The 26,622-nt window shown below is 41.2% G+C and overlaps 1 protein-coding gene across 3 annotated transcripts; it reads left to right on the top strand.

Moving 5' to 3' along the window:
• The first annotated feature begins 1,947 nt into the window (after nucleotides 1-1,947).
• Nucleotides 1,948-26,622, top strand: MARF1 (meiosis regulator and mRNA stability factor 1). Of its 3 annotated transcripts, none has more exons than XM_066330310.1 (27): nucleotides 1,948-2,025; nucleotides 3,120-3,324; nucleotides 4,477-5,148; nucleotides 6,118-6,292; nucleotides 7,646-7,872; nucleotides 8,689-8,806; nucleotides 9,494-9,666; nucleotides 10,497-10,931; nucleotides 11,476-11,642; nucleotides 11,752-11,913; nucleotides 12,145-12,334; nucleotides 13,024-13,202; nucleotides 14,106-14,186; nucleotides 14,848-15,084; nucleotides 15,822-15,941; nucleotides 16,256-16,431; nucleotides 16,681-16,901; nucleotides 17,532-17,674; nucleotides 18,827-18,960; nucleotides 19,470-19,672; nucleotides 20,752-20,979; nucleotides 21,757-21,987; nucleotides 22,107-22,319; nucleotides 23,013-23,073; nucleotides 23,180-23,320; nucleotides 23,850-24,020; nucleotides 24,151-26,622. In XM_066330310.1, exons 2-27 carry the CDS (start codon nucleotides 3,178-3,180, stop codon nucleotides 24,381-24,383), a joined length of 5,238 nt encoding a protein of 1,745 aa, XP_066186407.1. In that variant the 5' UTR covers nucleotides 1,948-2,025; nucleotides 3,120-3,177; the 3' UTR covers nucleotides 24,384-26,622. The 3 variants fall into 3 exon arrangements, with proteins under 3 accessions (XP_066186407.1, XP_066186409.1, XP_066186406.1); XM_066330312.1 differs by having other exon boundaries at nucleotides 1,951-2,025; nucleotides 3,117-3,324; nucleotides 4,477-4,623; XM_066330309.1 differs by having other exon boundaries at nucleotides 1,951-2,025; nucleotides 3,117-3,324.

Raw genomic sequence — 26,622 nt, 5'->3', positions numbered from 1 at the left:
GGTTACTCTTTTTTTGTTAGTTACTGCTTTCAATTTTCAAGCCGTGTAAATCTGACTTGGGCAATAGCTAATGATGCCCAAGACACCCAGAGAAAGTACAGAGAGGTGAAATATGTCTGTTAAAATAAGCAAACGGCAGATTTCTGAACTCTATTGACATTTAACTGCTGTCCTTGGGCTTGGGACTATAAACTGCCTTCAAGGGAACAGGCTTCTAAAAATACTTAAAAGTGCATGTCCCTGACAACGTACCCAGATTTTTGTGTGTGTGTGAATTAAGTTCTAAGTGAAATTTTAAATTCTGTGCAAGGTGTTCAGAATTGTTACTCACAAGAGCCCAGTTCAGCACCCTGGTAATTTCCCTATGACTGGCCACATGTCTGAGCCATGACCACACCTGCTCAGGTATCTGCAGGCCACTCCACGGGATTTCCTGGAGGCCCTTTTTATTATCCCATTGTTCCTTCATCCAGCGTGCAAAAGCCAAGCAACGCTGAGGCAAGACACTTGGTTTTGTTGCCATTCTGCAGAACGGGGTGTCAGGCATCCAACACTGGTGCTACACCTTTGAGGACACCAGCAGAGTGTTTTAAAGAAATGCCAACAACAAAAGAATGATACAGAAACAGGGAATTGGTCCCTGTCCTGGTTTTAGCTGGGATAGGCTTAATTTCTTCTCAGTAGATGGGAAGTGCTGTGTTCTGGATTTGGAATGTCAATGGTGTCATTTTTGTCTTAAGTCAAGGACCTTATTTTTTAGCATTATAGTAACTTGAGGTTATATTTCATCCTGTCAGCTGCCACCAAGTTATTATTTAACATTATACTGTACTGGTTTCTGCTCAAATGTATTTGAACAGTTAGTTGCCAAGGAAATAAGGATTTGTAGCGTTCTGTTCCTGGGGACTCCACATTCCTGCATTGCTCCAAACACCTCACTGTCACCAAACCACAGAATGGGTCAGCTTGGAGGGGACCACAGGAGGCCCCCGGGTCCCACCTCCCTGGATCTGGTGATTTATTAAAAAAATATGGATATTGGTCTAACACCAATATCCAACTCTGGCGGACAAAGACTCTCTAACAGTTTGAAGTTACAAAGTGTGTGTTTATTACACACCAGGCAGTGTGTGGGACAGCTCCCAAATACACACCACAATTTACAGATGATCACAGGGGCTTTTATGTACAGGAATATTGAATACCCAAACCACAAATGCATATTCATAACTCTGGTCCGTCCCATTCCCCGCTTAATTAGCCAAAAAGCAATTAAGCATGTGGAGTTTGTTCTTTGAAATGGGTCGGTGGTTCTTCTTATGGGGTGGGGTCTCAAAATGATGAAGTAAGATGGGTCTTCCTCACTTTGCCTTTTTAAACTTTTAGTGTTGGTGACACCTGGATCCCGTTTTCTCAAGACTACCTGATTTATGATCACATTGTGTTCTTGGAGTCTATTGATTAAGTTGACAGGCCTCCTGATTTATCAGTTCCTTAATGTCTAGTTAGCAAAGGGAAGTTTACCTCAGCAATATTTAGTTTAACGAGAGTCCTTAATTCTTCAAAATTAATGTCTCACTGGAATATCTCCAGCGAGGGAGCCTCCACGGCCTCTCTGGACAATCTGTCCCCACAGGGAAGACGTTCTCCCTCACGTTCAGGTGGAAGTGCCCGGCCATGAATTCCTGCTGTGCCATCGCTGGCCCCAGGGAGCACAGCCCTGCTCTGAGCCCTCCCTGCAGACACCGTTACACGTTCCTGCCACGGCTTCGGCGCCGTTCCCGTGGAGTTTGTGTGCGATTTACCGCCCTCGCACCGCGCCGCGCCGGGCCGGGCCCGCCTCACGGCCGCCGCTTTAAAGGAGGCGGGCGAGGGGCGTTACGACAGCCGGCTTTGCGGCAGCGCGGTGCTTTGCGGCGCGCGGCGGCGCCTGACGGCAGAAGGAGCGGAGCGGGAGGAGGGAGGACAACAAAGGGCCGGAGGGGCCGCGGCGGCGGCGGGCGCGGGGCGGCGGGGCCGGCGCAGGTGAGGCGGCCCGGGGAGCGCGGCCGGGGCCCCGGCAGCGTGGGGTTGTTGCGGCAGCTAAGGGCCGGCCCCGCGCGGCACGGCCCGTCCTGCGGCCGGAGCTGCGGCGGCCTCGGCCCGGGGCGGCCGGAGCCCGGTAGTTCTGAGGGGCCGGTGAGGGCGGCGTGAGGAGGAGGGTCGGGCTGGAAGCGCCTCAGGAGCCTCGGGATGTGGAGGGCAAGGCGCGGGCATGTGTGGTTAATGTAACGCTTACTCTTTTCAGTTACCGTTTTAATTCCGGATTAACCGCTGCTGTCGGACGCGTTCAAAAGTAAAGTAGCCTGGAGTTGTAAAAATTGGATGAACTTGGTGTTGTATACAGCGTGATTTTTGGATAGCTGGGATTCGCCAGAATAAATATTTCTGCTTGAAAAAAAAACTTCTTTTGAGGTTAAAAGCAACGTAGAGATAAATGTAGCGCTATGTAACGTGTTCTGTGGTTATTGTGTTTAACGTTAAATACGAAAGAACTTGAAGGAGTGTGGTCTAATCTGGTACTGAGCCTTAGGCTGCTTTGCAGCTCTGTAAAGCTAAGTTGAGGTGCAATGGGGCGGTTTGAGCGTTAGCAGAAGTATTTGTAAGTTCTTTCAATAATTTGAAGCTCTGTTTAAATGCTAAATACAGCGTGCTTAATTCAGGTGTCTTGTGTATAGGGTTTTTTAGCCCGTGGAAAAACAATGAATATACAACTCAGTTGTTTGAAGTTGCACCTTTTGTATGTTTAGAGTTGAGCTGTTCTTGCCTGCTGGATTCACTTTCTCGGGGAGTGCACTGAAAGTTTGAGGGTCCTCTTTCGTGTCAGCAGCTGTGTGACTCCAGTTAATGCCGTGGGCTTCCAGGTGTTTCTCCTCAGACTGGTTCTTCCGTGCTGTGGGTCACGAGGAGCATTCCCGTGTTAAAAAGGCTCCTTGACCACAGGCATCATTAAATTTCACATAAATAATGCAGGTTCAGTGACAGAGCAGTAGTGCAATCCTTCAGACCACCCTGCTTTTTTCTCTGTCTTGCTTTAAAAGTTATTTAAAGCGTGCTTTTTATTTCTTTCCTCTTAGCAGGTGGGAAGAATGAAAGGAAGGGGGGATGAAAGGATGGTGAACCTTTTTGTTTGGCTGTATGATGGAAGGAAAGAGGACGGAGAAGCTCTGCAATAGATCGTTGGGATGGCTTCAGAGACAAGAGAATGATGCTAAGCCATGGCTCTGGAAACTCTCTGATTGCTTTTCTGCTGCTGAGAAGGCTTTGCCTTGTAGTGCTAAAACGGTAATTGGGTCCCTAAGTTTGTGTTATTATTATGTAGCTACAGCAGTTGTAGATACTGTTCTTTACAATGTCTTTTTCCTTGTTTCCATTTCTTTAAATGTTCCTTTTCTGTGATGTGCATAACTTTATACATTTAAGTTCCAAAGGGCTTAGGATTAGAAGGAGTAATACAACACAATTAGGTACTTGAGCAAGTGAGCTCCAGCTGTTAAGTGACACTCATTCAGATACATTTAATCTGATTAAGTGAGGACATGAGAGAAATGGATGAGCATGTGGCTCTTTCCATGTGTTGAGGGTTAGGAAGGAAGCTGCCATAAAATCTGGAATTCAGTGTATAAATCAGTTCCAGACAGATTTTTGGCAGAGTTTATCTTCATGAGATGGAGCATCAAGTACACAGGAATGAGTAATTAATTATTCATTCATGTGTAGTAGGCAATGCATTAAATTCAATTTGGAAAATAAAAGTTGTTCAGAAGTTTCATAGCAGTATTCTGTGCAGTTATCTCTGCTGGCCTTGACTATTGCTTTTTTTACCTTGCTTGGTTGTCCCTGCTGGCATTTAAAAAAACTTTCTCTCTGTGCCTTTTTCTGTACATATTCATATCTTAAATCAGAGTAGGCAAAAACCACTTAGTTGTTGTGAAACTTTAGCCTTCTTTGCTCCCTGCTATATTATCTGCTTGATGTAATTTCTAATTTTTTTAAGTCATACCCTTTTAATACATTACTTCCACAATTTTAATAGAATTTTAAAATCTTTATTCAAACTAAAATACGATTACCTACTTACCTGCAAGTTGTCAAGCTTTGTCATATCACTGTGTTTGTTCTTACAAGAAATAAGGATGTCTCAGCCTTAGCCTAACAGTTTTCTGCTTTTTTCATTCTGTTTTATAGACTCATTGCTATTTGGCTTATAGCTCTTTGAGTTTGTTGCTTCCAATTTGCACTGATACCAGTATCCTTAGGGCTGGCACTTTTAACTGACATGGTTCTTAATATTTTACATGTTCAGTCAGTTAGGTAAAGTCATAAAGATAGCACTTTAAATGTAAAATCATAATAGTCTAAAAACACGTGATTTTTACTCTATAAAATCACTGTTTTATTCACCTCCCTGAATGTAACCGAGCTTTCCCTTTCCAGAAAGATTACATGGAGAACAAGAAAGCTGCTGTAGAATTGAAGGATGCTTCATCTCCTCACGCTGGCTCTAAATTGTTTCCAGCAGTGCCGCTCCCCGATGTTCATCCTCTTCAGCAGCAGCAGTTGCAGCTTTCCCCTGGCCCCAAAGTAAGCTGCTGTGCTCATGGCTCTGACTCCTCCTGTGCTCCACAAATGCACTGTGGTGGTGGTGGCGGTGGTGGCGGGAGCCTCATTCACCCTGGCACAATATTAGACTCAAAAAGCACCGGGACGATAACTTGTCAAGTAGGGTCAGGATTTGCTTATCAGCCCGCATCCTCGCTGAAGACCCCTCCAGCTAGAAGCAATTTGGCAGGAATTTCCAGTGAGTTCTCTGGCATGTGCGTAGAAAACAGTGTCTCTCCCTGTCAGCACCTGGCCTGTTGCGGCAAACTCCATTTCCAGCCCTGTCACGGTAACGTGCACAAGCTGCATCAGTTCCCAGCCCTGCCTGGCTGCCCCTCCTCGGGCTATTTCCCCTGCCCCGAGTTCACTGCTGGGGCCTCGGGCCACCTGGACGAGCACGTGTCCCAGCCGGAGCTGCCGCGCCTCTGCGCCAACCCTCTGCACCTGAACGTGGTGCCCCCCGTGTGCCTCAAGGGCTCTCACTACTGCACTGACTGCTTGAGCAAGGTTTGTACACCCTCTCCTTTCCTCCTTCCCCGCTCTGGGGCCTGGTTCTGTGTCGAGGCTGCTGTGGCTTGAGGGAAACAGCAGCTGCTGTGGGGGCAGCTTGAGTCCTCCTGGCTGGTGCTGAGCTCTTTGCTGGGTAACAGTGCAGAGGGAAGACAAAAGAGCTGTCACAGCATTCAGCCTATAGGGGGATCTGTAATGTGCTCCAGTGGAGTTTTTAACTTCTTTCAAATCTAGTCATCTCTTCTTTACAGCTCCAATTAAACTGTTCCATGGTAGGGACTCTGAGAAAAGGCTAACAGCAGTTAAGATGTACCCTTGGGCAGCTGATCAATAAAGAGCCGTTTGTAAGTCAGGTGATGTGTCTTATGCTACGAGGATATTCTAGGCTTGGTTTGGTTTGTTAGGTCTTAGTTCAGTCTTACAAATTTGCAGTTTATACTTTACTACCAATTTAGTAAAATTGAGGACTTGTTAGAACTGTGCTTGAATACTACTAGGAGTTTCTAGTGAAATTATAAACTCAGCTCTGCAGGATCTGTTACTTAAATGTCTAAATTTAAGTTTCCAATATAGAAGTGGAATGTTACTTTAATGAACTAAGTGGTGAATTCAATATATTTTGAATTATCACACCTTCTACTCTTCATGTGCAGGTTTTGTAGATTAGGTCTCTGGGGTTTTTTTGTTTGTGTTTTTTTTTTTTAAGGACACATATTAGTACTACTTAAAGATGGCATGTCTTCATATATTGAGTTTAGTAGACTCTCCTTGCATTTGGCAGTCTAAAGCTGAATATGCTGACATAGAGGAGGATAGAAGTTTCATGCCATCATACTGCTGTTAATTAGCTCTGTAAAGCACATCTGAATTAGTTGCAGAAGGGAAACTGAGTGTCTCTAGCATGGAATAGCACGTGTTAATTGTGTATACTAAATGAGCATGTATTCTGAAAAATTGTCCCCACAGCCAACCAGAAACAGCCTAGTTGATGCTGCTAAAATCTGGCCAAATATTCCTCCTCCAAGTGCACAGACTGCACCTGTTCCTATCCCAATCTGTAATGGCTGTGGAACCAAAGGAGCAGGAAATGAGAAGAGTTTGATACTGGCAAGCAGCCTTGGCAAATCACCACAGAAATATGGTAAACCACATTTGTTTGAAACTTCCATTTACTGGGTGTTCTCCTTTTAGATACTGTTGCACAGCAAGAGTTCTCTTAAATTGCACTATTATATATGGAAACTTCTATAAAGTTTTAGTGGATTAAACAGTAAAGTAATAGCTTGTCTCTGTTTTGAAAATTCATTACTTGGTTTTAGATGTTTTGACTACTTAGCTAATTAGCTGTATTGTTTACATAGTTTTGGGTTTACTATTACTGCTTTTACTGTTTTAAGAACTAGAAAAAGAAATTCTGCAGACTTGAAAGCTGTTTTGTTCCAGTGATAGATAAAGAAATTATCATCAGCCATATTTGAAAAGTGTTTTCGTAGTGTAGTGTCTATTTTCTCTCCATGTGCAGTAAAGGTGATAGATATAAGTACAGTAGAGCTTTCTGAAGTGTTTTTAAGAGGAAAATCCTGTGTGAGATGGTCTTTTGTACAATGCCAATACTGCTTCAACTACAAAATCATATCATAAAAGTTATAAACTTTAAAGTCACAGAATATTAAGAAATTGATAAGTTTTACTGCTGCTTTAAAACTACATCCATTTAAAAGTTTTTAAGGTGAGATATCCCAATCAAGTGTCTTTTACCAAGGGCAATTCCAGTGGATCCCTTGGGTAATTAACAAACATACAAACAAATATGACTGTCAGGAGTGCCTTATTTTAAATTCTCAGGTTATGTTAATTTGTAGCTGGTTTTTGAACTGTGAGGATTCTGTGTCATTCCTCATGTTGCTTTTCAAGTTGTTTTGTGGGGATGGAATGGTTGTGTGTTAGTTCAAATTTAAGTAGATTTTCCTAGTCCTGAAACACCAGCTTAGTCTGCAATAGCAAAAATCCCATAGTTGGAATTTTTATACAGCTCTCCTGAGCTGTAGGATACTTTGTGTTAATTCTATATTGCCTTGCTTTTCTGTAGTCACCATCATGGTACTGGCCATCTAATCTAGTTTTGTTTAGATTTCTTATCTAATCCACAGTGTAAATTTGAACAGTTTCCATGTTTTGCCTTTGTTACTGACACAGCAGCAAGAGTTGCACAACTTCAGGCAGCTTTTTGTGGCATTTGGTAATTTTTAAAAATTCATTACTTGATTGTTTGAGAGCTTAAAAGAAAAGTCAAAGTTGTCTTGCATCTTTATCCTAATCTGAGAGTGACTAAATTTTTGTTTAAGACTGATGGTTTGTTGGATTCTTTAAGAAAATAAAACTGAACTTGCATTCCTGGGCATAAGGCTTCCCACGGGCCAAGATCATCCTATGCTAAGTTTAATTTTTTCAGTATTTGGAGATACAAATGAGCTGTGTTCTCACACCTGCACAGGCTCCCCAGAAGTTGCAATAACAGGCCAAGTTCTGGAAAACTTGCCCCCCATTGGAGTCTTCTGGGATATTGAGAACTGCTCAGTCCCCAGCGGCCGTTCAGCCATAGCGGTTGTGCAGAGGATTCGAGAGAAGTTCTTTAAAGGTCACAGAGAGGCAGAGTTCATCTGTGTGTGTGACATCAGTAAAGAAAATAAAGAAGTTATTCAGGAGCTCAACAACTGCCAGGTATCCAGCCAGCAGCAGCTTGGTGTTCTTGCTTCAGAGTTTGTGTGCTTTGAGTGTGCCAGGGTGGATTCGTGTTTGTCGAAGCTTTGTTTGCTTCTGTGGGTTTAGTACATCTTTGGTTTATAGGTGGGGTCTCTGATGCTGATTTATTTTATTTTTGCTGCTGTGATAGTTTTTAAGAGTGAATCTGCATTCTGTTATCTGTAGGTAGCTGGTTTAGCTTTAGTTTTAGTGTTTATTCTAGTCTTCATCTCATCCAATAAAATGTGATGTGGAGTTTGTTATCCTTCAAATCTATGACCAAATTATTAACCTAAAAGAACTATGATTGTGTGAAATCAACCTTTTTACTTTGTTAGTGAATACTGTGTGGATTGGTAAGGACACTTGTAGATTAGTGGTGTTGTTTGGAGCACCTTTAACACAACATCTATTTTCCATTGATACCTGCTGTTTCTTGGTGGTTTTTTTCAGCTTTTTGTCCTGGTTTCCATGTCAGAAATGTCCACCCTGTAAATTGCAGATAGGATAACAGGTTGACGGTTTTTCTGTGATATTTTTAAGGTGTACAAATTGTGATCTTTTACACAGAACAGCAGAAGTCACCCCAAAGACATTGCTGAACAACTAGAGTTGAAGTTTAGTGCTCACAGACCAGTTTTTGATCCCTGTTTGTTTGATTCTTTGCATGTGTGCATTAATTTACCTAAATTAAAAGTGCGTGTGAGAGTTTATATATTTTTTTTTAAATTCCATTGCAGTAAGCACAGTTTGCATTGAAGCTTTTCTTCAGAGTATATCTCTGTATCTCCACAGGTGACTGTTGCACACATCAATGCTACAGCCAAGAATGCTGCTGATGACAAACTCAGGCAGAGTCTGAGGAGATTTGCTGATACACACACTGCACCTGCCACTGTGGTCCTTGTGTCAAGTAAGTGTTTGTGGTACTCAGCTACAGTGCTGGCCTCAGTTCCTCTCTTCCATAGTATTTTTACATACAGCACTATTTTGATTTTCAGGGGTGGTGTTTAAAACCAGCTTTAACTGAGCTGCCTAATGTCAGTGGCAGCAAAGAAAAAGCAGGGGCAGTAAGATGAGAACTTGGCTCAGTTCAGGCACTGTTAGGGTTTGATGCCTTTTTGAGTGTCAGTAGGTATGTGTGTGACTACTGTCTAAAGTTAGCTTCAGCAGGAAGCTCATAAATTAAAACTCATGGAGTTTTATTTATGGTCTGAGCAGAATGTATGTTTTTAATTGCCATACCAGCATATTATATATTACACAGTTGAATATGTAACCTGCTCAGCTGTTCAATTGTCATGTATTGGCCTTGGGTTTCTAAAGCTAAACAAATGTTTGCTATAGAAATGCCCAGTACCAGTCCAGTGCCCTGCTGGTGAATTGCTACAAGCTGCTGTTGAAAGGAATCCCTTGTCTTGAGACTGAATGTGAGCTGCTGATTTAAATAATGTCTGAGAAGCCTTGTTGGTGCTTTTTCATTGGAAATGTCCAATGAGAAGTAGGATTTGTTGAGTGAGGTTTGTGGGATTTTTCTTTCAGTTATATTTTCTATTTCCTTCATTTATATTTTTGCCTATCTCAATTATTTCCCCTCCAGCGGATGTGAACTTTGCTTTGGAGCTGAGTGACCTGAGACATCGACATGGTTTCCGAATCATTTTGGTACATAAAAACCAAGCTTCAGAAGCACTCTTGCATCATGCCCATGAACTTATTTGTTTTGAAGAATTCATTTCAGACTTGCCACCAAGGTTACCACTGAAAATGCCGGTAAAGATTTTAATTCTTGTTGCCATGGACGTTTCCAAGTGTCAAATTGTGGTTTTTGTTGTAATTTAGGAGGAGAGCAGGCTGAAATTATGTGTGTTAATTATGATAGGTAGTGACTTGGCCACTGTCTGTATTTCAGTTACTGTCGTATGAATGTTTGCTTTCTGCTTTCAGGCAGGAAGAATGAAATACTAGATGAGAAAGTAGTTAACTAAAAAATGAAATAGTAAAGATACATTCTTCCCACTAAATATTTTACTGGATAATGTGTCTTAGATGCTTTTCTTTCCCTTGCAGAAAGTTTGGGTTAAGAACTTAGTTGTGCATTAAGACATCTTAGTGATTCATTCTTAACTTTTGAGTGACTGTGCCTGCTCTTGGGTTTTTGCCTTCCTTGGTGATGCCCTCTGGATTTGTTGTGGTGTCTTTGTACAGCACTCATGGCTTATTCTTTCTTGAAATAACTTCCTGACCTATGTCACGTGCATGTATAGAATATATAGGTTATTGGATAGTAAACAAGGGTGCTTTCTCATCTGGAGAATTGATCAGGTATTGATCCGCTGATCAGAAACTTTGTAGTCTATAATAGCTTCATATTGGAGATGGAAGTTGGAGGATCTACCTTTGTAGAGGAATGGTTGTCTAAGAAGGGTCATATAAACACTCTGCAGCAGGATAACTTCAAGACACCAAACAAATGTGCTGTGGAAGGGATGAGTTGGTGATGGGAGGAGGGCATGGTGACCAGAACCAGTGTTAGCACCGCCGCTTTTGAACCAGAGCGTGTTCTGGCATAATCCAAGGAAAACCTTCCTCCCTTTTCACAGGCTTGTCACACGCTGTTGTACGTCTATAACCTGCCAACAAACCGAGACAGCAAAAGTGTCAGCAACCGCCTGAGGCGTTTGTCAGACAACTGTGGGGGGAAGGTGCTGAGCATTTCTGGGAGCAGCGCGATCCTGCGCTTCCTGAACCAGGAGAGCGCCGAACGCGCCCGCAAGCGCATGGAGAACGAGGACGTCTTTGGAAACAGGATCCTGGTGTCTTTCACTCCCAAAAACAAGGAGCTCAACGAAGCGAAAAGCTCCAGCTTTGTGGGGACTGACAAGGTCAAGTCTCCCAAAAAGATTAACAAGAACACGAAGCTGTGCCTCCTCAATAAAGACTCGAGTGATCAGTCTGCTGGTACCAAAGGCGCTGCTGGGAGGGGATTCCAGGTTCATGGATCTGTCATCAAAGCCACAAATGTCAAAAGTTTGCAGGTATTGTTTGCCTTGTTCCCTATTCTTGCTTTTTTCATGTGTTCTGAGGATTGCTTCTGTTACTGCTTTAACTAGTCAGTCCTGATATAACTGTAGTGTGTGATGACATTCCTCAATGGGAGCTGTGTTATCTGCTTGGGGAGCAGACAATTAATGTGAGGGTGGTGGTTGTTCCCCCTCCCTGCCACATCTTTGTTAATTTGGGAATTGATCCCAATTCTCATTGTCAATTTGTCAATTGCTGGTACTTGATCCCAAATCCTAGCCACTTTTGACCTTTGCACTGGGGATGAGTAACATCTAGAGTGATCCATTTTGCTTATTTTAAGGAGAATGAGGGTTAGACCCAACAGTGTAGCAAAACATTTAAACTAATTAACAGCCTGTCTTCTGCCACGGAAAATCAAACATTCCTTGTTATGAAACACCGATGAAAATGCTATTAAAGAAAGAAATGGTCAGTCATCTAGCCTTCTATCAGGAGGAAGGCCTCTGGGAAGGCATATTTGATCTTTTATGCTGACCTTTTATCTGTTTCATGTAGGAGCTGTGCCGCCTTGAATCAAAGAACATCAGTAGAACTACTGAAAACCAGCAAGAACGTCATAGAGAGCAAATTCCTTCTCCTCAGAGTAACTCTAATGCAGCCATTTCCCTGTCTCTGGCCACCAAAAAAATTGGAGCAGGAGAATCATCCAAAAACAGTCAGAAGTATGTTTAAAAATAAAAAAAAAAGATGCCGATGTTAGTTACATTTTTTTTAATGTAAATTCTGCAACATAATGTTTTTTTTCTTTTTCTTATATATATTTGTAAATAGAAAAGAGACCTCTGCTTCCAGGAGCATTACCAATTCTCCTGTAGATAAAAAAGATAAAGATGAAACTGTATTTCAGGTCAGCTACCCCTCTGCTTTCAGTAAGTTGACGGCCTCCAGACAACTCAGCCCTTTACTCATGTCTCAGAGTTGTTGGTCATCTCGGTAAGTGTCTGTCTGTCTTGGGTGGGGAAGTGAGATTTCACCAGCATATACATTGATTATTCACTGCTGATTTGCTTGGGCTACAATTATTTTTGCCTGCACACTTCTACTAGGAAAATCCCTTTTAAGTGCTGTATTTATACACCTGGCCTGTGTCTATTATCTGATTTTGAGATGTATATATCAGAATTGTGCGTTGCTTCAGCTCATAAATGTTTTTCTTTTACCCAGGAGTATGTCTCCCAACCTTTCCAATAGATCATCCCCACTCACATTCAATGTTGTGAATCATACCAGTGGTACAGACTGCCCTGATCCCTTTGCAAATGGTGCAGACATTCAGATCAGCAACGTCGATTACAGATTGTCCAGAAAAGAGTTGCAGCAAAATTTACAAGAAATCTTCTCGAGACATGGCAAGGTAAAGGCTCAAATTCTTTTATTAAGTCTGTATTTATGTATTTAGGGATGTGTTTGTGGTTTAGGTTCAAGTGAGCAGAAAGAGAAAGATATTGGAGCAGGACTTTTAAACCTTGTTAAAAGGATGGGTTGTGGGTCTTTTTTTCTTTAAAAAGACCAGATAACCACTTGTACTAGGTTTTTAATCTGTGTGTGGTCTTCATACATCTGTTATTCTGAAGTTTAGTATGTAAAATTCTTACTGAGTGGCTCATTAGTATGTAGGGATGAGACTTACAAAGGCTATCCTGTTAAAGCTTGAGCTGTAAAGCTGCATTCCTAATGTCAGCTTAAAATCACAGTAAAAACTGTTTGGAGTCAGAAGTGATCAAAAGCAGGGGAAGTGTGGATTGGTAAAAAATCATTATGGAAGGTGAGGTCAGTGGTCCTATTTCTGTCTGATCTGTAGATGACATTTTTCTGGCATAATCTTTACATGGGATGCTTTTGTTAATGAAATACCTGGGCTTGCCTTAGTCCAGCATCACTGTGCTTGGCTCTTGTTTGCATTTCCCTGTGATGACTGTGGCTCATCACACTCCCTCTTCCCTTTTTGCATTTGGCTCTTGGCCAAAGCAAGGCTGCCCTAGTGGTGACTTGCCTTGGCTTAATGCTTTGGTGTGAATGTACGAGGTGTTTTCTTCCTCTCAGGTAAAAAGTGTGGAGCTCAGTCCCCACACAGACTACCAGCTGAAGGCCATGGTTCAGATGGAAAATCTGCAAGAAGCCATCAGTGCTGTCAACAGTCTGCACAGATACAAAATTGGCAGTAAGAGGATCCAGGTCTCATTAGCAACGGGAGCTGCCAGTAAATCACTCTCTCTACTTAGGTAATAAGCACTTTGGCATCTTCTTAGTTGTCCTAGCATGTATTAGTAGCAGAGAGATGATTTAAAATGCTGCTTAAAGAGATAATAGGGAAGCAAAGTAAAATCTGTTGGATGACCTGATGAATGTGTTAAATACAGCTAGGCTGGGTTTTAGTCTAGCGTTTCTGCACTTCTAAGTTCCATCTGAAGCATCTAGGCCTCTGTTTAAGAGGGTTTAACAGCTGCATTACTGCTCTTGCATAACACTGATACACCTTTAGCTGAATTTGTGAGCTAAAATTACACTGGGCATCTTTATCTCTTCATTCCTCCAAGAAAGTGTGTATGAGTTTAGTTTTTGAGGCTGAGTACACACTTGGAAACACCAGCATTTCATTTGCTACATGGAACATGATGCAATTTAGGGTGCCAATGCTAGTGAGAATACAAGTTTTTGGGGTTTTTTTCTTACTGAAAGAAAGCATTAGGAAAAAAGTTGTCATCATTTATTCATGGAATGAAACTAGTGCTTGGACTGTAGTGTATTCTCCAATTATGTATTACTTGCTGTTGTATCATTTATATCTTTATTCCATTCTTGCCTGTTCAAAGTTTGTAATGTAGTGACCAGGCTGCTAACTTTTACTGCTGCAGCTTTGATGTTGCATTTTATAGATGCTCAGATTTTAGCACCACCTATGAAAGATGCAGCTCCTTCAGAGATATGACCTGATGAATTAACAGAAATGTTCCTACTTGCACTCCCTGATTTAAATGACAACTTTTATGGTGCTGGAATGAAACACACTTTTCCTGTTCTATTTGTAGTTCATAAACTGCATCTGTAAATATCTCGCTGATTTAGGCTGGAGTCTCATAACAGCAAATTAATTTTGTGCTAATGCTCAAAAACTTCTCTTACAGCTCAGAAGCAATGTCCATTCTGCAGGATGCACCTGCTTGTTGCTTGCCTGTGTTCAAATTCACAGAAATCTATGAAAAAAGGTAAGTTTCTGAGTTTTTTTTCCTCCAAAAATTATTTTTGATCATGTATGATTGTTTGCAGTGACTTAGAGTAGTAGAGTGGGGAATGACAAATTTCTGTTCTTAGGTGCTGCAGCACATTTTGTACCCAGAGGCAGTGATGGCAAAACTGGCCCTTTTTTAGAGGGCCCTACTTTCAGTATTTTACTCAATTCTTCTGCATTGGTTGAATAGGTTAGTTCCCTTAACATTTTGCTTTGAATAGTCTCTAGCACATCCCTGTTCATTAAACAAAACCTGCAGATTACAGCATTGCCTTACCCATCTTTATCAAGTTCCTATCAGCGATTGATGGAGAGACAGGAAGGCTGATTCATGATCAGAATTCCATTTTACTGAGGTTTTCCAAGTCTTTTATACCATTTCAGTGAGGCTAATAATTTCTACTACAATAATTAGAAGATCATACAAGCAATTCATGCATTATACAACATCTTTATCGTAGGGGGCTGATTGAATTTTTTCCCTTAAACAGGTTTTAATCCCATCTTCTCATAAGCTCAAAGTTCTGTTTGTCCTTACCACAACATCCTAGTCACCAGACCAGTTATGCTAATCAAGTCTGCCTTACTCTCAGACTTGTGTATTGCCACAAGTGCCTTTATTTCGCTCTCTCTTTCAGGTTTGGCCGTAAGCTGGTTGTGTCAGACCTGTACAAGCTCACAGACACCGTGGCCATCCGTGAGCAGGGTGCTGGGAGGCTGGTGTGCCTCCTGCCCAGCAGCCAGGCCAGGCAGAGTCCCCTGGGCTCCTCACAGTCACACGATGGATCCTCAGCAAACTGTAGTCCGATAATATTTGAGGAGTTGGAATATCACGAGCCTGTTTGTAAGCAGCATTGCCTGAATAAAGACTTTATGTAAGCTGTGTATAAAATACTATTGATCTTATAATACTTGGACGGCATTTATGGTGTACCAGGGTATTAAAATTGGGGGATGTGTTCTCATAATGTGCTCTAGACACTCCTCACATGTTTATAAGGCAGAAAATAGTGAGGTGGGCCAGTGGGTTTTCTAGGCAGTTCTCATGTGTCCAGGTGAGATGGTTGTGTTGTAGCACAGCTGCCAGGATTGAACACCTCTTTAATGGCAGCTGGAAGGTTCCCTGCCTTCCTCTGGTTTACATGCCAGAGACTTCTATTATATGGATTTCATTGTGTAATGTAGCTGATCATTCTTCTGTGTCCTCCAGCTATATTTAGTAAGTGATTCATAGTGAGGTGCAGGTTTCTTAAAGCCACGTATTAAATTTTTTGTTTAATTCAACAGCTGCCAGGTTTTGCTAATAGAGCAGTTATTAGGTGTTCATCATTAACTGCTTGGTATGTGCAGCTAAAATTTAATTTGAAAGTTTCAGTAGGTAATAAAAACTTGGTTTTCTTAATGTTACTTCTGGAAAATTGCTGTAGCTGTATTACTTTTGGGGAAAAAACTATGAAAGTTGCCTGTACTGTATTCTAAGTGCTATTGTCACTAGCAGCAGTGTATTATGTGCATATAATATATATAATGTTTGCTATCTGTGTGAGCACAGAAACTGTGTTAAAGCTGTGTGTAGAGTAAGCATAAAAACCTGAACCTCTTATTTTTGCAGTGAACATGAGTTTGATCCAGATTCTTACAGAATTCCTTTTGTGGTTTTGTCTCTGAAGACATTTGCTCCTCAAGTTCACAGTCTTCTACAGACACATGAGGGTACTGTGCCTTTACTAAGGTGAAGTATTTTAATTTGTCTTTTTAGTAAAATCTAATAGGTAGAAGACTTAAAACTTTTTAGGAATTACCTGCTGTATATAAGCGCAGTTCTTAAATCAAATTACGTCCTTTATAGCAAATGAATGTACTATGAAGTGATCACTTCTAAAATTCTTGTTTAGCAAAAACAGCACACTTATTTTAAATAAGATTCCTGTAATGTCTGTAAGTTGTTGAAATCCCTTGCTCATGAAATGTCTCAAAATAATGTTTTTAGGAGAATTATTATAGTGATGTTTTAGTGGCTAATGAAAGCTTTTTTCCCCTCCATAGTTTTCCTGATTGTTATATGTCAGAGTTCAATGATCTTGAAATGGTGCCAGAAGGCCAAGGTGGTGTTCCCTTAGAGCATCTAATTACCTGTGTTCCTGGAGTGAACATTGCCACTGCCCAAAATGGCATTAAAGTTATCAAATGGATACATAACAAACCACCGCCTCCTACTGCAGGTAAATCTTTTTTTCTGCTTAAAATCTTTTCTCTTAACTCACTGGTTTCATGCTAAAAGATTAAGCTGATAAGTTCTGCTTATAAAACAAACATGTATAATTGTTAAACTGTTTATAAGGAGAAACATTCAACTTGAATATTCATATTTATTTTCTCCTGTGCTGTAGCTTCAATCCATTAGTCAAGTGCAATGTTTAGGGGAAGAATACTTGTGATGAGTACAGTAATGTGACTTTTTTGGTTTGTAGATCCTTGGCTTCTGCGTTCCAAGAGCCCTGTAGGTAATCCCCAGCTCATTCAGTTCAGTCGGGAAGTGATAGATCTGCTGAAAAGCCAACCATCCTGTGTCATCCCTGTCAGCAAATTCATCCCCACCTACCACCACCACTTTGCCAAGCAGTGCCGAGTGTCTGACTATGGCTATTCCAAATTGATGGAGCTGCTGGAGGCAGTGCCTCATGTCCTGCAGGTCAGTGATGTGGCCCTGGGCAGTTGGAGCTGCAGCCCTCTGAATTCCTCGTTGCTGCTGTAGAATAGATTCTGGGCCTCTTTATAGTAGCCCTTGAAAGAGCTGGTCGACTGAACCTTGGTGGCTGTGTTCTTTTTTGAGATGTTCTTTCTGTCCCCACCCCTTCAAAAACAACTTCTGGGGAAACCTCAGGAATAAAGGTTGAAGCTGCCTTTAACCTGGTGATTGGGTGAAAGTTTTTAATTGTGCTGTATGCAACAAAAGAACACTGCAAATGCTGCGTGCTCATGAGTTGGGCTGAGATGTGTAGCCTGTGGCTTGAAGGGATTTCTGTGAGAAATGAGTCTTGTGACCTTATTACAAAACCCCTGTGGTTACGTTCTCTTACAACTTTGAACAGCAGTTGTTAGGATTTTTAAATAACCAATACAAATGTGCAGAAGTTGCAGTAGCACTCGAGGACAAAGTATTGAATTTCTCGAGGGCATAGTTCTTAGTGCAGAAAGTGCGTAGCCTCATGAGGCTGTCTCTATTATATTCTTTTTCTAGCCTACCTCTGCTAATACTGCCTTTTCAGTGCCTTTTCCTGATTGTGCTGGATGTGAGTGACCAAAGCTGGTTTTGTTCCAGATCCTTGGCATGGGTTCCAAGCGCCTGTTAACGCTGACACACAGAGCTCAGGTGAAGCGCTTCACTCAAGATTTACTGAAGCTGCTCAAATCCCAGGCCAGTAAGCAGGTTATTGTGAGGGAATTCTTGCAGGCTTATCACTGGTAAGTTACCCTAATAAAACAAGAAAAAACCGTGCAGGGCGTGTCTGCTAATGGTGATTGTAACCAAGAACAGTCAGCACTTAAAATCTCAATATGTGATTGTGGCAACTCCGTTGCCTTCTCACTGCAATTTGGGAGTTCACACTTCCAGTGAAAACAAAAATTAAAAGCTCTATATTTTGTGCCTTCCTTTAGTACTTTAGGTTCATTTAATGTCATTGGGGTTGGAAATGGGTTATTGTATTAGTTCTCTTTGAAGCCATGGCTGCAGTGTTGGATTTAAGCAAGTAGGTCATGGCACATTAATGGGAACAGTAAAGAGAAAACTTAGTGTTAGGCTTTCTTCAGAAGGAAATGTAAAATGAATAGCTGAACTGCCAGGAGTTACTTTTACTGCTTTAACTGGATCTAGCAGTGGCAAAAATGAGGAGTAATACCTGTCTGGAATATTCTGTGCTAGCATTCTAAAAAGTAGGGTTTTATCTGGGGTTTTTTAAGAACCAAGATTGATACTTTCTTAAGTAGGAAGTAATAGTTATGTTCTTTAAATAAACAAGCCATGACATCTTAGAGCTACCTGTGAACTACCTTTGTGTGTGTGCTGTTGTAAATCTTGTGCCAGCAGCTCCTTATTTCCACTCCTGACAAAAACACATTATTGGTTGTTTATAAATCCACTTCGTGTAGAGTCAGCACTGGCCACTTGTTGAATAAGAATGTTTGTGAGGTGTTCTTTTTCCTGAGAGGTTTTGGTAGGAGAAGTGTGAAGTGTAAAATACATTTTAATATATTACACAATATTGGGAAGCTAAATATGATGTTTTCCAGGAGATGGTCTCTGCCTTCTGCAGACTATTAGAAGTGTAGCCAGCAGGGTCTGTGTATATACAGGACAATTACATTTTTCCTAAAGCACTTAAAACCACAGCTCTTTGTTACCCTGATTGTTCACATGGCAGTAAATCTTATTTCTCTGGCTAGAATGGATTTCTAGTTCCCCTTTGTTTCCCAGGGTAGTGTTACTGCCAATGTGGAAGTTTTCCTTATGTTTCTTAGGATTTGAGGCTTATTTTCTCAGCTCTTCAAAAAATGTATTTTTTGCCTACACAGCATGCATTAATACTTGTGTTACATACAATTTAAAACTTTCAGGTGTTTCTCTAAGGATTGGGATGTTACTGAGTATGGAGTGTGTGAACTGTCTGATATTATATCAGAAATTCCAGATACAACCATCTGTTTGTCACAGCAAGACAATGAAATGGTGATTTGTATTCCTAAAAGAGGTATGCCCATGAAACTTCCTTGTGTTGTTTCTAAATAGATTATTCTTTGACTATTCTAAAGCTTTAGTAACTCAAACGTGTAGGAGTGACTTGGATTTTTTAATAGTAGTGTTTCTACCTTGATAACTAAGTTGCTAAGTTCTGGCAAATCAAGGATGTCATTCTCTGACCTCTTAAAATAGAACAGACAGGAAAACAGGTGGCAGAAAAAATAATGTTACTACCTCTGCAGGTAGTTGTGCTTTGTGTGGAATGATTAGGCAGTGCTTTGTTTCCATACAGGAAAAACATACTGACATATTTGGCTATTTAAAAACCTTCTAAAGGCCTGATAACCTGACTCTTTTGGACTTTTCAACATGTAAGCCTAGTGAAGGTCTCAGTGGTAGAAGACTAACTTGGGATAATATCTCCACCCTGCTGAAAACCAGCCACTGTGTTTGCTTATTGTATCTACTGCATTTCATAAGCGTTTTGGGATGAAGCTCTTGCTTTATTTTTAATTTCAGAACGTACCCAGGAGGAGATTGAAAGAACCAAGCAGTTTTCCAAGGAGGTGGTGGATCTGCTGCGGCACCAGCCCCATTTTAGAATGCCCTTCAATAAATTCATTCCTTGTTACCATCACCACTTTGGGCGCCAGTGCAAACTCGCCTACTACGGGTTTACAAAACTACTGGAACTCTTTGAAGCCATACCAGATGTCTTAGTTGTAAGTGCCAAAATCATAAGCTGGACTAAAGCAGTTTTCTGAAACGTATACAGCTGTTTCAGCAGGGGTTATATGTCTCATAAAGATATTAGTATTTAAGGAAATGCTATTTTGGTAAAATGATCTGGTGGTTTTGAGCACACTCAGGAGGCTGCTTGTTTACAAATTCAAACAAAATTCAGTGTCTCAAAATCGGAGCTAGGTTTTATTATAATTGTGTTCAACTTGCTTTAAAAAAAGCTAACTATTTTGCTAGCTGTCTTGTTGCATTTTAGAAGTTAGATGGTTTTGCTTGCTGTACAACCAGCTTTTGAGGTGGCTGGGTCCTGGTACACAACCTGCAAGCCCTGAATTTGAGCTGCTTTGTTCCTCCACACCACATCAGTGATCTCAGCCTGTAGGAGAATCCATGGACAGCTGGGACAAGGAATTCTGCCCACCTGGATATTCCAGAACATGTGGGTTTATTGCAGGGGTAAAAGGGTCCTGCCTTCAGCCCCCAGCCTGGGCTGGAGTCCCAAAGAGAGAGGGAGAGAGAACAGCAGGGGGAGAGCTGAGAGAGAGCAAAGGGCAGGGGAGAGAGCAGGAGAGAGCGAGAGCAGGGGGAAGAGGAAGGGGAAGAGTTCAGAGGTAAGAGTTAAGAGAGTGAGGTCCTTGTTACAATCCATTACATCTCCTTTTGTGATGAATATTCTAATTTACAGTGACCAACCAACACAAGACACAAAATCCTATAGAATCTACATCCAGCCTGTAAGAACTACTATATCACCATACTGTGTTATATTTTAGACTCTAAAAACTACTCTTCAAACTTCTGTTTTGCTGCATTGACCTTTGGATCCCTCAGCCAGCAGAAAGGGTTCTGCTCAATCCGAAGGGATTCTCCTTCAGCTAGAGCATTGTTTTCAGGTTCTAGAGTAACTAAGACTCAGTATCCTACAACTCAAAATCAGCTTGCATTTCTATTTCCATTAGAGGTTTCATATTTTCAGAATGTTTTGCTAAGCAATGACATTGATAAGGTTTCCCTGATCCATCCTCCCCAACATCAGCCTAGTGTCTCTCGTGTGGTGCAGGTGCTGGAGTGCGGGGAGGAGAAGCTCCTGACGCTGACAGAGGTGGAGCAGGTGAAGGCAGTGGCTGCCCAGCTGGTGAAGCTGCTGCGGGCACAGAAGGACAACTCCCTGCCGCTGGCGGATCTGCTGCCGGAGTACAGCAAAACCTTCGGCTACGCGCTGCGCCTGCACGACTTCGACGTCAGCTCCGTGCCTGCCCTCATGCAGAAGCTCTGCCACGTTGTCAAGGTGACCTCCCTGGCAGTTTTAGCCCTCTGGAACGTGCGCAGGGTTGTGTTAAGGGGTTTTTCTGCCCCGCAGGACGTGGCTCAGTGCGGGTAACAAAATGTTGTTTCTCAGCGTGGCGAGATTCCAGAAGGGTTTTAAATGGAGTTTCTGTGTTCCTGTCATGTTCTCCAAGTTGTTTTGTGACCTTGCAGCATTCTTTTGGAATACTCACGTTTATTTAGGAAATAATAAGTAAAAGATTCTATTCTAGTGCTTGTTTTAACAGTATGAATTGGTTTTTCCCCCACCTCTCTTCTAACTGTGAAGAATAGTTCTCTAACAACTGTAGTAGTTTTCAGTCTTCTAATGCTTTCAGTTCCTTTACTTTCTTCCTTTTTAGCTATGCTTTAAGACTTTGACTCTGAATGTAAATATATAGCTGGTCTTCTATGCCAGTGGAAAAGAGAGTTTACAATTATGTGGGCACAAAGATTTAGTTGCTCCAGTTTTATTGACTTAGCAGCTGGTGTCAGGCTGGAGTTCAGTCAGGACCAACTGGCTTGTAACAAAGAGTTAACATCATACCTACCAGTGGACAGAAACTGCTGGACAGCTGTGCAGCTCTTACATATTTACAGTAAATATTTCCCTGTAATAAGGTACTTGATTTTGTGTGCTTTTGGCTAGGGGAATATCAGATGCATCGATGCTCAAGCAAAGCCCAGATATTCGTCTTATTTATAAATCGGTCTCTTCTGTGTCCCTGTGTCTAACTTCTTTCCCAATTAATGTTTCTAGGTGGTTGACACAGACTCTGGCAAGCACATTCAGCTGATAAACAGGAAATCTCTGCGGACTCTGACTGCCCAGCTGCTGGTCCTGCTGATGTCCTGGGATGGAACATCCTTGCTCTCAGTGGAGCAGCTTAAGCAACATTATGAAACAGTCCACAGCACTTCCCTTAATCCATGTGAATATGGATTTATGACCTTAACTGAACTCCTGAAGAGTCTGCCTTACCTGGTTGAGGTGTGTAAGCTCTTGCCTTTCTGGGGTGTTTGAAAAGCCCTTGTATCTAGAGACTGCAAGTGTGTGCTCAAATTCTTTCTCCTTCTTTTTTTGGTTTTTTTTTTATATTTTTCTACTAGGTTTTTACCAATGGTGCAGCAGAAGAATATGTCAAGCTTACAAATCTGTATGTTTTTGCAAAGAATGTGAGGTCCTTACTTCACACCTACCACTATCAGCAAATTTTTCTTCATGAGTTCCCAGTAGCCTACAGCAAATACACAGGAGAAGTGCTGCAGCCCAAAGCATATGGATGCAATAATTTAGAAGAGCTCTTGGGAGCAATTCCACAGGTGTGAAGAACTCAGTTTTGCACAATTACACTGAGATTTCTGCGTGGATTAAAAGGAGTTACACAACCACAGTTTCTCTTAGTTGGGGTGAATTACTGGAATAATTAATTACGTATACCAGTTATTACCAGCTTATACCAGTTGTGGTTTTAATCCACTTCTGAGAAATCTGAAAAAGAAAAGAAACCAGCACACATGCTTCGGTGAAATTTTGCTTAAGAACTGTTCCTAGGGAGGCTGTAAACATCCCTGGCATCTCTGAATGAGAGAATTGATTTTCTGTCTGAATGAATGAATGGCTGTGCAGTCCTGAACCCTCACTTTGATCAGAGAGCATCACTGGGTTTGGGAGTCAAGAATTCTGGGACCTTGTCAGCAGTGCCATGTTCTTGTCATCCACAGACCCCAAGTGCTCTGGGATAATTTTGTGACCAATCTTTATGAAGAGTGACAAAAAGGATTTTTTCAGCTCCATGTTTAAACATTTAGTTTCATTAATGTATGTTTAGTACACTTCCTGACACTATGGTTTGCCTTGGGTGTCATTACTTTGAGCTTTTACATGGAGCACAAATTTGCAGTGTGATTTAGTTTACTGCTGGAAATCCTGTCAGTGCAAAGCTGGATGAAAGCAGTGAGCAAATCTTTGAGCTGAGCACGTGCTGATATTCAATTCTGCTTCCTTCTTAATAGGTGGTCTGGATTAAAGGACATGGCCATAAGAGAATTGTAGTCCTGAAGAATGATATGAAAAGTAAGCCAGGTCAATTTTGAGCAGTATCTTAATTTTCTTTTATATATATATATTTTTTTAAGGGGCTTCTTGAATTAACTAACCAAATCCACTTGTCTTTTTGTAGCTCGTTTTAGCTCACCTAGTTTTCCCCCTGCTGATCCTGTAGATGATCATGGAAATCAACTTGCTGACAATAATGGACATATTGTGGAGACCCAAGGATCCACTCCATCAATGGAGCTAAATCTGGGAAGGCCTAGCAATGGTAATGCAAAAGGGATTTATGTAAGGAATTTCTTATCTCAGGGGAAATAAGCAGAGTAATTGAAGCAGCATGGGGAAAGGTGAGTTAATAAATCTGAACTTGTGTCAATATGCATTTTGGCTGCAAAGCTGGTTGAACTTCTCAGAATTGGTGGTTAGGCTTGTGTCCTGAGCTGCTGGTCTATAAATGTGTGTGTGCAAATATTTAAATATATATATATATAGAGAGAACTTGTGGGTACTGCTTCCCAGGGGTTTGGTGGCAATTTCAGTCTATAGACATGGAGCTAATGAGAGAGGAGGGTCAGCAGCATCATCTGCTACCAATATCCTGTGTTCTGATGAGAATTTACTTAGATGCTCCTGATGCAGCAAATGACTGAGATTAATTAGCATTAATTCAATTAGTTTGGTGTGAGTATTTCAAATAGAGCACAATCCTCAGCTTTGCACCTGGAGACTGCATTTACCTGTGACAGCAGTGACACCTCCACAGCTTACAGCTGAAAGATGTCCCTTTGTTTTTGTAGTTTCTAATCAAACAGAGCAAGAGCTGCTTTGCCTCACAAACACCTCTCCTGTTGACCTGCTGTGTGAGCCAGTCCCTTCCTGCCTGCCATCACCCCAGCTGAGACCTGACCCCGTGGTTCTCGAGTCTGCAGACCTCATCCAGTTTGAGGAACGCCCTGCACCCCTCCCAGGTGAGATCCTTTGTTCCTTCAAATCAGGCTGATGAGTCCTGTTTAAGTGTTCTGTTGTCTAACAGCAGAGAAATGTTCTTTCTCTACCAAAGCAGAGCGTCAGTAAATGGAGTTGTCTCGTTTATTTTAGAGATAATGATTTTAACAGAAGAAGAAAAAGAGAAAATTGTTACCACAGCTCAAGAGAAGCTGATCTCTGGTTCTGTGGTGTCTGACACCACGGAGAATGCTTCAGTGCCTCCCTGTCAGTCCTCTGAAACCCAAGTGAACAAAGAAGCAACAGACAGCCCAGCCAAAAAGCAACACAAAAACAAGGTCAAATTGGCAGCAAATTTCTCACTCGCACCTGTAACCAAGCTTTAATTCCTTCTTTTTAGTGTGAAAGACAAATACCTATGGACTGTGCACAAAGTAAAGCTGTTTGCTAGCCCATGTGTATTTTAATGGAAAACCCAGAGGAATTAATTTGTATTTAATGTATTCTGTGGAGATTTTGTTCCTTTTACACTGAACACAGCTGTTAGCAGAGGCAGATTTTTTTCTATTATTTTGAAAAAAAATCTGGCATTTGTTAAATTATTCTTAAATTTTACAGTTTTTTCCTAAATGTGTTCAGTAAAAAACAAAACTATAAATTCAACAGACACGGCACAGATTTTATTTTCTTTAAGCCTCGTTGGTGATGTAATCATACATGTAGCATATTGTATTCTATAGGCTGTTGCTTACTGGTATTGTTTCAGACAGTATTAATGAAATGCATGATTTGTCTTTCAAAAAGCCTGTTGAGAAATTTTAACTTGCTGACCCGGGGTGACAAGAGTGAGGGGAGCTGATTGTCCTCCAGAGGAGAAACTTGTTCTCTGACCTTTCAGGTGACTTGTAACTGCACTGGAAATATTTGTCTTAAGATGTCTGTAGAAGGTTTATGTGGGTCTTGTTTTAAATGGCTTTTTTTTTTTTTTTGCTGTAGCTTTCAGTTCCATTTAGGAGCTTTCTAGGACACTGATGCTTTAAAGCTTCCCTCAAATTTCGTTTGTCTGGCATGTGTTTGGTTAAGGAAAAGACTGTCTTGATGTCGTGAGTGTAAGATACAGACACACACATTTTCATTGTGTCTAGAGATGAAGTCAGGAAGATTCTGATATTTCTGAAATATGCATCTAATGCATAAATCACAGATATGGAGCAGGTCTTAGTGAAGTGGTTGGTGATGGAAGGGTCTTGATGCTATTTCCACCTGTAAGGAAAGTTCTAGCTACATGTGGAAATGCTAAGGTTGTTCTGCCTAACCTTGTTTCCTCTTTTTAAGCATGTTCAGTAAAAGGGAAGCTCGTTCTTCGATGCTCTGTCTTTTAGCTGTGTCTGTTTTTATTCTAAAACTCGCTCCTAGTGTTGGCAGCTTTTTGAATTTGTGGTATCTTGTGCTGGCTTTTGCAAGGGCCAGCTTTGGGAGAGAGAGGCCGAGTCAGTGGATGACCTTAACTCTAGTTAGAGAACTGTCCAGTGTGTGAGACTTTCTACCCATTCTGGGTAACCATGGCATTTACAATGGGTTGTATTTGCCAGGCAAATAAATGCTTGTAGTCTTGAAAGAACCTATACTAGAAGTTTTCCACTGGCCAACTGAGTTGGTTTTTTTGTTTTTTTTTAAGGTGTAAAATGCAAGAGATGGAACACAGGCTCTAATTTTTCAGCCAGCAGCAAGAAATGCCACTGAACAATGGCTATGGACAGAATTTTACGAGTCAGATTTTGTTATAAAATCTTTTATATTTAGGCAACTATTACCAGTAGTGAGTTTATAGCCATTGTGAGTGCAAAGAAACACTGGGAAGTTTTTCTGAGCATTATGGCACAGTATTTGGGGTCCACAGTAAACCTCTACAGACATACTGCTATAGAAGAAGAAATTTAGAAGTAAAGTTTTCTTGGAATGTTTTTAGTGAGTTAAATGCAAAAAAAAACCTACTTTCACCTTAACTTTGGTAAGGTTGATTGTGACCAGTCTAGGTTTTTGTTTCAGAAGAGTGTTAATTGGAGAAGAGACCAGCCTGAATCTGTATTTTCACCAGATGCAGCTACAAGTCATTTGGAGTACTAAAGAAAACCAGGTTTTTGCTTCAGAGGAAAATATGGTGTTTGTCCAGGTAATGTGGTGGTTATACCACGTCTGGAGGTCAGCACATCTTATCTGGATTCATGTGTGATTCTGCTGAAATTGCTGTTTGAAAGTAATAGAATAATACTTTTGAGAAGTTGTGTTCATAGTGTAACAAAATAGCTAATTGAATTGCAATATATTTTTTTATCCAAAGGGTTAAACGAATGATGTGACTTACAGATTTAAAAGCATTGCAACCATGAAAGTCTTTAATTGAGCAAATAAATGTACTACTTCAGATTCATGTTTGTTTAAAAGAAAAAAAATGTCACTGAAGCCCTCAATTTATGCACTATTTTTTTTCCTTGGAATGGGAGAGAGAAGGAGGACTTCTTTTCTTAGCTGTCTACTTTGTTTGGACACTTTCTTTTGTGGCTCAAGTGCTGTTTTGTGTGTTGGGACCAAACAGTTGTCAATAAAATTTTCAAGCAAGCATAA

Source organism: Sylvia atricapilla, chromosome 15 (genome assembly GCF_009819655.1).
Source record: "Sylvia atricapilla isolate bSylAtr1 chromosome 15, bSylAtr1.pri, whole genome shotgun sequence".
Classification (NCBI taxonomy): Eukaryota; Metazoa; Chordata; class Aves; order Passeriformes; family Sylviidae; genus Sylvia; species Sylvia atricapilla.
This window is presented reverse-complemented; position numbering and strand designations above follow the sequence as displayed.